Source organism: Colossoma macropomum, unplaced genomic scaffold (genome assembly GCF_904425465.1).
Source record: "Colossoma macropomum unplaced genomic scaffold, Colossoma_macropomum, whole genome shotgun sequence".
Taxonomy (NCBI): domain Eukaryota; kingdom Metazoa; phylum Chordata; class Actinopteri; order Characiformes; family Serrasalmidae; genus Colossoma; species Colossoma macropomum.
The window spans coordinates 45,050,973-45,063,601 of NW_023494787.1; the positions used below are offsets into that span (position 1 = coordinate 45,050,973).

Genomic DNA, 12,629 nt, shown 5'->3' on the forward strand with positions numbered 1-12,629 from the left:
TGGCAATATAATGAGATGATTTTACTTGATAAAATGACTTGAAACAAGTACAAAATCTTATAATATTCGTACAACCATCTCAAAATGCGAAATATAAGACATTTTTAATCTAGATTTAAGATGATTTCTCTTGTTAAGATATAATTTTTTGCAGCATAGGCCTTTCCAGACTGATATTTTCAACAACTTTCTTTGTTGTTTTGGAATATGCTTTGGGATATTTTTAATGATCACAGCATAGTGAGCTGCTTGTTGAGAGCTTTTAGCCTACTTTAAATTGCTGGAAAGATTCTATTTAAGTGATGTTTCCATTCAACACGGCTGGCTGTAGTCAAGCCCGGGTGTGTCTAGTTCAGTGACCCTAATTCTAAATTTAATGAACAGAGTAACTAAGGGGGCTATTACTTTTTCACACTTTTACTCCCTTTTTCCTTCAATAAATAAAATGATTGTTTAACTGTCTTCTGTGTTTACTCAGATTGCATTTTTCTTCTATTTAATTCTGTCTGAAGATCTGGACCAATTTAGTGTGACAAATACGGCAAAACAGAAGAAATCAGGAGAGAGCAAATACTTTTTCACAGCAGTGTAGAATTTTTCACATACCATAGAAAAACCACAGCTTATATATGTGCGAACATTCCCTCTTCCTAAGCGCTGCCCATTTCTAATGTGCATCCACAGCACATGTCCACATCGTTTCCATCACTGACCACGTTTTATTTCTCTCATCCCTCCCTCCGCCTCCTGATTGGCTACCAAACATGTCAATACAGTCGGAATGCCATTTGGATGGAGGTTATTGATCGCAGCAGTAAGTGAGCAGTGATGAGTCAGCCAAAGCGACTCCCCCTCTCAAACCCACCCTGCTTCAACACAGGAGTCACATTGATCCTCGGATTGATGAACAGGACTTTATGTTCACACAGATCAGCTCCCAGCGTCACTACTACAAAGGCATGCACCAGGATCAATACTCCATTCACTTCAGCTCTTACAGAGTGCACTGCTCTCACCACACAGCGACAAACACAGCCAGAAATGTCCCACCTGATAATCCGGGCCAGGTGGATCTTGTCTTTGGCGGGGTAAGGGCCATGGGACAAGAAGGCGTTCCTCAAAGCACGGCCGGCGCAGGGGAAACTCTGAGAGCAGGTCTGCTAGAGAGAGAGAGAAAGAGTGCTTTAGTGAACGGATAAACAGCCTGTGGACAGTCTGCTCTCTTTTGACATTTTAATTTTCTCACTGTTATTTTTCTATTAAAGGGGAATTCCACCAATGTTTTAAAATTTCTGTATAATTCAATGGTTGAGATGAAGTCATTGAGAGTGGGCTGAGGTGAAATGTTTTTCTTATTTCTTTAACAATATCTGATCCCTTTTTTATTTCTTTAACAATATCTGACTACTTTTTATTTCTTTAACAATATCTGACTACTTTTGATTTCTTTAACAATATCTGACTACTTTTTATTTATTTAACAATATCTGACTACTTTTTATTTCTTTAACAATATCTGACTACTTTTGATTTCCTTAACAATATCTGACTACTTTTTTTATTTACTTAACAATATCTGACTACTTTTTATTTCTTTAACAATATCTGACTACTTTTGATTTCCCTAACAATATCTGACTACTTTTTCATTTCTTTAACAATATTTGACTACTTTTTACTTACTGAACAATATCTGACTTGCATTTTTGCACATTTTATTTCTTTAACAGTATTAGCTGCTAGAATACTATATCAACCAAATACTGTATTTTGTTGCTGTTCTGGTTGCTACCTCTGTGACTGCTATGCTCATATATGCTAGGCTAGCTGCTAATATGTCATAGTATGTAACATCCTGCTTTGCACAGCTCTACATACTCTCAGTGCCGTGTACTGCCTGTGCTCTGTTTTGTATTTATTGTAAATCTTTAGTATTTATTGTACTGTATTGTCTGCACTGTGTATATTGTATTGTCTTGCACTTGTGTTCCTGTGTTGGTTTCACTGTGTACTTGTATGTAGCTAAAATGACAATAAAGCCTCTTGAACTTGAATGTTTTTTGCAGAGAAACGCGCCACCTCAGATTTCTTTATAGTGGTGATGGGAACCAGGGGTCAACATGTCAGTTCAAATATTTATATGAGATTTATATGTAATGTTGATGATGGTAAAATAGTGGTGAATCTGAAAAAAGTTTTCCTTGGTGGCTATTTTGCCTCGCCATGCCCAGCATGTAACTCTCCACCATGCATAGATTTTAAAAGTACGTTTTAGGCCAGAACCTTAAAACCGAAACAATGTCTCAGACATCAGGCATTTTTTTTCATAACCATTTCAACTTTCTGTGTGGGAGTATTTAGAGGCATTAAACTCTCATCATCACCACCATGAAGATGAAACATCTGTGAAATTCCCCATTAAGTACACTTTAAAAAAAAAGATGGTTCTTTAATGGTTCTTTTGTAAAGAAAATGGTTCTAAAAGTGTTTTCCTTGGTATGAAGAGCAGATTATGCCTAAAAATAATGACTTGGAGATGACTGTCACAAATATTTAGAGGAGACTAACTTATCAATAACAACAATGAAAGTAGAATGTATTGTTTTCCTTCTCTCTTCATATGCATGAGCATTCTGCATGACCATCTGGGATCTGAAACTCCAGTCATACCAGTAAAAGTACATTTTTTACGACTTAACGCACTGAAACCTTCGCATCAGGTCCAATGTGCTTTTTAATTTAAAGAGTGGGCCTATTTACTTCATTAGTCATTTTTCTTTTTTTTGAATAAAAAATGAAAGATATTGCTTTGTAATAATAAATTACATCAGTCGTGTTCAAATTTTAACACATCACAAACTGTCAACATTACTGTGGTCAGTTCAGCCTCTGCAGTGCCCCTCTGTTTCAACTCTGCTATAGGAATACAAATCTATGTTCAATTTGCCAGTATTGCCCTATGATGAGAGCGCATGAAGAAGGCAAAGAGTAAGACGAAATTGATTCATCAAGCAATAACAGTTATTATTTTGCTTTTAGCCAGATGCCAACACTCAACACGAGCACTCAAAGCTCCAAGCATTAACATGGGCAATTAAACCACAGGAGCAACCACAAGCTCTATTTAACAATTTTTAACGATGCCATTGTCCCAATTTATTGATTGCTCTAAATTGTCACCAATGTTTGGAAGTGTGATGTTGTTTTTTCTTAAAACCAGTTCGTCTTTAAAAACGTGACGTCTATAAAACTCAGGACTGAAAAAGTCCGAAATCTTTGTTGCCCCCTTTGGCGCAAATGGAAACTGCCCAAGAAATTGTAAAACACTTGTGGTTTTAAAAGAAACTATTTTTATAGTGATAATTTTGTCCTAATTTATTGTCTTCTTAAAATAGTTTCCCTAATTAGTCTTTTTTTTTTTTTTCTTTTTGGTCTGTAAAACTCGGGACTCCATTTGGAAAGGTCTTAAACTTTTATCGCCCCCTCTGGTGTAATTGGAAACTGTCCAAGAGACTGTAAAACACCTGCAGCTTTAAATGAAATGCTTTTAAGCATTAATTTTGTCCTTGTTTACCAATTATTCAAAATTGTTTGCCTTAAAATAAACCTAGTTAGTCTTTAATGTTATCTTGCAAAAACCTATTAAAAAAACCTATTTGAAAAGTTTGGTGTCCCCAAAATTTTGACAGACGGTGTATATGTATGCGTTTGCACATGTGTGATAGAGAGAGAGAGAGAGAGAGAGAGAGAGAGGTAAAGCAAGAGAAATAAAGAGAGCGAGTGGAGTGCTAGAGTAATGAATGTTTTAGTACAATCATTTCTAAATGCATTCATACATTTATAAGCCTGTCCAGAAGCTTATCTCCTGGGCAGGAAGAGTATCAGCCGGCCCTGATCTCTGTGTGCTCTTTCCGCAAAGTTTGTTTTGTATGCAAATCTTAACCCCATCTTTACCGAATGACCCCAGTGGCATCAGCTGCAGCATTTACACACAAACAGAGCATTACATCATCGGTGCGCAGGAACAAATATACGCAATCAGGAAAAAGCCCAGAGGCAAGGTGCTGCTGTGGCTTTGACCGCATAAAAGCATAGATATTTCATTCATCAAATGATCCAAGCCTGAGATAATGGACATCCTTCTGTATTTCCATCTCTCTCTCTCTCGTTCTCTTTCCATGGATTAATCAATTCTTCAGTCAATAGGGTTCTCGTCTCCACTGCATGTTCAAAAACACCTTTAGCATTATTGATAAAGCTCAATTTTAAATCCCAGACCACTGACGTGTCGTATACTGAGGCCGTGACCCGTTTAAACCAGAGCAATCCATCTACTGAGCCTCAACAGGCCAAGCAAGTTGACACAACAAAAACCAGGGGTCATGTTACACTGTCTTTCCCACTCTTCTGAACACCATTCAATTCATTTACAACAACAACAATGGGAATATAAACTCTAGTAAGCACTACATATAGACACTAAGATGGGGTTATAGATTTAAAGGGGAATTCTAACCAGTACATAAAAGAAAATTTAATTTTTATGCATGTTTTGGAAATTTTCTGGACTAAATTACTTTGTTAAAGGTGCATTAGTCGACTTTCTTTCTTTTATTACTGGTACAAATAACCTGGAAAATAAGCAGAACATAATAAAAAAAAACATTGTTTTAGATATGGCTTCAGCACAGATGTATTGTGGGCCTGAGAAACCCAGTCTGGAAAACTGTAGGGCAGAGCAGAGGCCTTGTCTGTGCCTTGTCAGTAGTGCTTTTTTCCTCATCATATCATTTACAGTGTTAATTGAGGCAATGCACTTAAATAATTATTTTTCATGTTATTTAAAAAAGCAATGTTAGCATTCAACTCTATGGGGTCCCACAAGGCTCCATATTCGGCCAAAACTCAAAGAGGGGTGTACTCTGATCTCCTCTTTTATCTCCATCATCACATTTTTCAGCAGGGCAGTACACACATGTGCTCTCGCCCAGGCCTGGCTGATGAGCAGAGCGATTATACAGCGAGGTAGTGTACTTAATCTGACTAGTGTTGGGATTAAAAGAGATTCGTAGATGCAGACATCAATTATCATAGCCAGCAGCATGAGATCAAACGAGCAAAGGGCAAACGAGGAGACTCATCAGCACCCAGATGAACACCACAGACCGTCTCCACTGCATCTCACACAGAATAGTAATGAAAGTGCGTGTGTGTGGGCGGGTTTGTGTTTGTGTACAGAAGGAGAGAGAGCTTTATACTGCACTGCGTATATATCATGAGTATGTGAGTGGCACTGCATGGGTGGAGTTATAGGTTCACCGTTCAAAAGTTTGGACTCATTTCTCATGTTTTAAAATGAGTGTACGGTTCTGTTTTGTGCACCTCCTGCCACTTTAACTCTTCCCTCCTTCCAATCTAAAAAACCAACCAGTTCTAGCTGTGTCCTCCCGACAAAGGCTGCTCCCAAAGATATCACTGACATTATGTTCCCCTCCAAAGAAACACTAGCATTTACACAAGCAGCCAAATAGCAACATTTCGTACCACTTTATAAAAAGATTACCATTATAAAGACATTAAAATGAGTTTCTTCGTGATTATAAATGAATCATAAACATATTAATCATCATTAATAAGCATTTACAACACATAAATTAAAAAAACAACAGTGACCTGTTGCTTGCCAAATAGTGAGCCCAAATTCATCTACACTGTTTAAGCTCAGATCGTGCTGGTTGCTGATCTTACTATGGCATTTCCATCCGTCAGCATTAAACCTGTCAGCTTCACCAAGTATTCATATTTATCAGATATAACAGATCACCGTTTTTATTCATGTGTTATAACTGCTTGTCGTTATGAAAGGTGTTTATGACCTAATTGATTATCATTATCAAACTAATATTAAACCATTCATGAACACTTTATAAAGGTGGTCTTTGGTAAAGTGGAACCCAAATTTCTTTCTCATGTGCATCTAAAATAGCTAAAGGAGATATTTCAGAGAAGATTAAATCATCGCTGTCCAAAGAAAAACATGAATCTCGACTTTTGTTGAATTTTATTTTTCTCCATCATTTGAACTCAGCAACTGCCCTCTACATAATGTGACCATTTCATGATGAATGGACCTACAGAAAATGCTACAAAATAAAAGTAAAGAGTGTTTTTGCCCTCTCCTGTAAAGTTAGCATTTTGTAGATACTTGTATCAAGTATCTACAAAATTCATGATACTTGGATCATGAAAAGCAGAAAATGTAACACACTTCTAAGACTGAACTTTGGAGGTGTGGAAAAATATCCCTGCAGATTTCTTTGAAAACTTGAAAGTGAGTCTCCTGAAAAGAATGGAAGCTGTAATGAAGGTAAAAAGTGACACACAAAAATTTGATAATATATTTAGTTGTTGAGGCCTCTGTGTAATTTTCTGTCAGATATGTTTTTGGCTTTTTTTTGTGACACTAAAATATTTTGTATTTAATGACCGTTTTGACTGGAAATTAAATAAAACAAAGAGTGATCTTGCATTATGCAATGGCCATTTATTTATTATAAACTGGATGCCAATTTTTATGTTTTATTCAACGGTTCAAGCATTTTGGAAACAAGAAATTAAAAATGATTTAAAATTTCCTGTAATTATCTTACAATAGTATATATACACACATGCATATGTTGAAAACTGATACTGAATGCTAATGTATGTAGAACACAAAAAGAAGGCACTATATTATGTGTGCTTATAGAGTAGTTCCCTACCTTAGACTTGGTGGGGACGCTGGCACTGGGTCCTGGGACAGTGTCAGGTGACTGCTGCCAAGACACAATCAATAAAAACAAACAAGGTCATAATGGTATTTAAACAAACCACACAGTCCAGTTTCTACATAGCACAGTGATAATGACCCCCAAACCAAACACAGGTTTTCAAACACACCTCCTGCCTTACGGTAAATGACATTACCACATGAATGCGGCTTAGAGTGTCTTACATGTGTTTACAGTGGCTCAGACAGTGTTAATGAAGCCCTCAGACAAAGTCACGTTCAGTTAGAATGCTTCTCTGAGAGAATTAAAGTGGCAAATTATCACTGTAACAATATTAATACCCCTGAATATCCAGTATAGCACTGTACAAATGCTATAGTGCTAGAATGATTAATTTATCCTACATCCTTATCATTTATCCAGACATACTGTATGTATGGTAATATCGTAGACTGACAAACTGGTGGAATGACTGGATAAAGGCTCTATATCATATAGTCAGATACACTGAGGAAGCTCCAGGGACAGTAGTGGAGATGTCTTGGGATCTTGATGAGCGAATCACAGTGTGCTTAAGCAGCTCCACTCTATTGTTTGGGGAAACAGAGCCAGACTGATATGTTATTTGACTGATAAAATCAGTCAATATTAGAGTTTCATAGATTTATTATTATTTGGAAAAATGCTGAAAATAAAGCATGAATTGTTCTTATGTGAAGAAAACTGATGAAGAATAAGCAAAATCGAAGCCACTTATCAGAAGTCAACTAAACTGTTAAGAATGCAGAATATCTTTGTCTATTTGAATTTAACGCCTTAAAATCCCAGATTTATTACATACAAAGGCTTATTATTCAGTAACTACAGGGACTTCAGTGCAAGCTGGTTGAGCTGTTCTTAGGTTATAGAAGTGTATAATAAAACATGGCCTGTTAAGAGGTTAAGAAATTTTACAGTTGAGGACTGACATAACTATATTTGATTCACATCTGACACCTGAGACATCAGTCAGTAAAGCATTGTTTACAGGGTCCACATCATGAAAAACAAAAGTGAGTTAGGAAAAAAAGCAGTTAGAAGTAATATGTAAGCATTGTTAAAATTTCACAGTGCATCATTCATTACTCAGTCCACACAGTTCATATACACCTGCAAAAATCGCCTCTTTTGAATTTTTTTTATGATGTCACAAATCATCCTTTACATCTAGCCACTTATTCAGCCTACAGCAGTTTATCTCCGCCCATTTGGGCTGAAGTTATAGGGGGTGTTTCAGCCTGGACTGTACTTCTAATAAGGCACAATACAGGGCAGCCAATCAGAACAGAAGTTATTTGCAAATATCATATACATATACCATTTACATAAACATTTACATGTATCAGTCTTAAGGGCACAATAAGAAAAACAGCCTGTTTAATTCTAAAGGATACAGAGATGTTGGAAAATGGTCATATAAAAATCTTGGTACATAAAACCACAAAAATGTTTTTAATGAAACTAAATACAAGAAAAATATAGGATATGGGCCTTTTTAATTAAAACAACCGGAGTGCTTTAAATTTGTAACTACATTAAGTTATATTATCAGTTACAGGAATTTTACGTTTTGTTGGTTTGCTAAGTGAAGATAAGTTAACACAGCCTCTACAAAGACCACACTTCTGCTCATTTCAATGCACAATTACTGTTTTTTTGTTTTTGTTTTTGTTTTTGTTTTTTTTTTTTCTGAATCTAACATATTGGGGAAAAAACTAAAACATAAAATATGCAAAAGTTACAGCACATTTTATATGTTATGTTGTATTTTTTTCCAATATGTTAAACTCAATTGTGCATTAAAATTTGCAGAAAAATGCCATATTTCAGTTTGTTCAATGTAAGTACCCAACAACAAGTGCATATATTAAATTGTCGCTTTCAGAACAAAGCCTCACATCTCCATTTGGGTCGTTTTACTTATTTTACGTAAACAAAAAATTCAGCTGCCGTTTACACTGTGTCAAAAATTCATGATAAACGGACAACGAGAAAATATCCAAAACCACGTACAATACAATGTTGTTATGTTAATGTACAGTGAAACATAAGGTGTTTTCCTTCTCCTGTAAAATCACCATTCCATTTTCTCCAACAGTGACAACAGTGACTGTTCATTGATTTATCCATAGGTTTGAGGAAGGTGCTGAAGGCATCACTTTAAAAGCCATTTAAAATCTGTATTTGAATGAAAGCACAACAATCATGCATAGGTGTGTGTGCTACAGCTGGGCTTCAGCCTCCACAACAACAGATGGATCAAAGGGGCAAACCAATGACTGTAAGACTGTACATATATAGAGTAATTGGGTCAGCATTCAGGAAAATGCCTTCACGGTGTTAAAAAAAAGTTGCATATATCATTTTATCACATTTGCATGTCATTATTAACATAACATTTTTAATATATTATTATATACATATTGCGGGAGAGACAGAGAGAGAAACAGCTCTCATACATATCATCCCCCATAATCCCTACTGCTAACCATGCTGTACCGGGCCAGGATTTGGCATGAGGCCTTCAACCAGCAGAGTTCACTTCCTCTCATCAAACATGCCATCATGCCATAAGATAATGTTACTATAAATACACTCACATGGCTGGATGTGAAAAAGCTGACCTCAAAAGATGCTTGGCTGGCTAAACATCTCTGAGTGTTAAACTCCTCCTGACGGAGCTCTGAGACAGGGCTCAACATTTGTCTCCAGTTTGCAGGATGGAAAAAAGGCAGTGTGTCGAGCGTAATTGGTACAAACTGTCATTTTAGCCTTTACTTTGAGTGAGGATGTAAAAAGAGGGAGAGACAGACCATTAGGAAGATCTAGAACAGTGCCACTGATCCTCATTACAGCAATGGGCTCCTGCTTGAACTATCTGGGGTGATGCTTTTAAGTTGTCTGTTCCTTTTTTGTTTGAAAATCCACAGCGTTCTCTTCTTGCTCTCTCGCTCTCACTTTGGACTTTCTCTTGCGTGGCCATGCCAGATGATGAGCTAATGAGCCGAAACAGGGTCAGGACAGTTTATGAGATGTGCCACTTTCGGCACTTGAGTAGCTTTTAAGGAAGCTCCACAAAACTCAACATTTTTTAGAAAACTGGTTTCCATGTTACCACATAAACAGCCAACTGGCTGACCTACCAAAGACAAGGGTGGATTTAGGGAAGGCTGTAACTAACGATTATTCTTATGATTGATTAATCGACTAATCAAACCTTTGTGTTTTCTGCAGTTTTCTCTCTCTTTGCTCGTCACATCGCTGTCACCAAAGTTCTATCTGTGCAAAAAGTGGTTTCTTCTTTATAATGTATCGAAACTACTAAAGCTATATCGCCCCCTACACTTGCTGCAGAGTACTGCAATCTGTCAGAATGACTTTGGGTATCGTATAAACATTACACAGTGTTTTTAGTAGGCTTGGGTGGTATGATGGTAATACAGTATATCACAGTATGTAAAAATTGAATGGTTTGACATTTATTGAATGATGACTTGAAAATGCACTGCGTTCACTTATTTGGTAAATGCATAAAACAAAATATTTTTTTCTGATTTAGAAAAAAAAGATTGCAAAATGTGTTATAAGTGACTTCTATCACCAACACCTCAACATGTTTTTTATTTTAAATTTTAATTTTTTTAATTAATTTATGTATATATATATATATATTTTTTTTTACACAAATAGCATCATATACTAAGTGGAATGTTAGTAAGATATTCAGGTATGAAAAAATAGATACTGTCCAAGCCAACATTACAGAATGCTTTAGCTTCTTTGTCATGTCAACTTATGCAAATTATCACTCTCACTCTCCTTCATCACATGCCAGATGATTTTTGTATTGCTTTGCCTTAATTTAAGCAATAAACATAATCATTCCATTTGTACAATCATTCTAATATATGGTAGTTCAATAATATATATATATATATATATCGCTGCTGTCAGAAGGAAACCTCCTTTTCTATTGTTTTTCGTTTTTTGGCATAATTTGTTGCTCTTTACATTGTGTGTAAATTTCATGAAGAATGGAGCAAAAAAATGGCCCAAGATGATTTGGTAAAATGTCTGGTTCCATTGATTTACATTTAAAGTAAAGTAGGTTTTTTCCTTCTCCTGTAAAGTTACCACTTTGAAGATACAAGGTTTTATGTTATTGTTATTGTTAGTTAGTTAAGTTTTTTGTTAGTTTAGCTTTCTACCACAGCATTTAGGAGCTGAAATTGAACAGAAACTGTGAGTGCAAAGTGCAGACTTTCAGCTTTTATTATAACCAATGTGTACATTTTTAGTGGCTCAAAAACTTGGCAGCTCAGCTAATCAATGGCCAGGTGTGTGTTATTCCCTCAATATTTCACTTACAAGTAAAAAGATAAAAGATCTTGAGTTGATTTCAAGTGTGGCTTTTGCATTTGGAATCTACTGCTGTGACCTCTCAATATGAAGTCCAAAAACTTGTCACCAAGATGATCAAAACAAGCCTATCAGAGAGATAGCAAAAACATTAGGTGTGGCCAAACCAACTATCTGCACAGCTTAGCTCAGAAACACCAAAAGGCCCACAGGAGCACAGAAAACAGCTGTGTGGATGATGGAAGAATTCTTTCCCCAAATAAAAAACGCTTTACAACACTCGGCCAGATCAAGAACATCCTCCAGGAGGTCGGCGTATCTATATCAAAGTCAACAATCAAGAGATGTTACAAGTAGAGTAAATGCAGAGGGTTCACCACAGGATGTAAATCAAAATCAGAATGACCAGAATAGAGTTTGGCAAAAAAAAAGACGGCACAGTCCTGAAACAACAGCTTATGGATAGAGGAGACAAAGATCAGCTCGTACCAGAATGATGAAATAGAAAAGTGTAGAGAAAGAAAGGAATTGCTCATGATTCAAAGCACATCATTCATCTGGAGGTGGTGTTATGGTGCAAGCATGTATTGCTGCCAGTGGAACTGGTTCCCTTGTATTTACTGATGACGTGATCCAGGGGTCATATTGGAGTACTACACCTCTAAAAATGACAAAATTCAACTAGGCTGCTACCTTTCATGTCATGCTAATAACGTGTCACAATAAGCCTGTTGATGGTGTGGAGCTGTGGTCGGTGTAGTGTAGTGGGTAACACCTCTGCCTTCTACGCTGTAGACTGGCACCCTAGTCCTTGAGCAAGACTCCTAACACTCCTAACATCGTCGCCTACCTGTGTAAAATGATCCAATTGTAAGTCGCTCTGGATAAGAGCGTCTGCCAAATGTCATAAATGTAAATATTGATGAACAGTGCCAGAGTTTTGACCCTGCACTTTACTGGGTTCAACCTCAGATAGCAAACTTTGCTAGCTATGAAAATCAGGCTGTTTTCGTACCCAGTTCATTTTCTGAAGTCTGCACCGCAGTTTTTGTAATAGTTCATCTTTTTCACTTGGTTTGGTTGGTTTTATGCTGCAACAGCTAAAGTGCACCAAATTACACATGGAGGTGTTTGTTTTATTGATCAGACATTATTTCACTTCTGAGTAATTTATTACTTTTTCCAATTACTTTTGAGCCCCTAAAACTGAGAGAGCTATGTATGAAAATAGTTGATTACCCGATTTGGCAGAAGCAGAAAGTCTGCACTCACATTCTCATGGTGACAAAGAAAAACCTTGGACAGCTATGCCACAGGGCAGCTCAATCGATAACCATATGATAACAATACAAAATATGCTTGCAAACCTAACCAATAGCATGAGAATAATGTTATAACACACAAAAAACGGAAAAATAAGAAGAACAAGAGGTGATAAACAGAAACCAAGCATTCTGGACA

At 36.5% G+C, this 12,629-nt stretch overlaps 1 protein-coding gene across 1 annotated transcript in view; it reads right to left on the bottom strand.

Moving 5' to 3' along the window:
• The window catches only part of rapgef5a (Rap guanine nucleotide exchange factor (GEF) 5a), a 132,796-nt gene that overhangs the window by 99,554 nt on the left and 20,613 nt on the right, over positions 1 to 12,629 (bottom strand). The window contains exons 2-3 of the mRNA XM_036567541.1: positions 6,762 to 6,815; positions 1,051 to 1,157 (exon numbers count right to left, since the gene is read on the bottom strand). Coding sequence (XP_036423434.1) covers positions 1,051 to 1,157; positions 6,762 to 6,815 — 161 coding nt within the window. The remainder of the gene's footprint in view (positions 1 to 1,050; positions 1,158 to 6,761; positions 6,816 to 12,629) is intronic.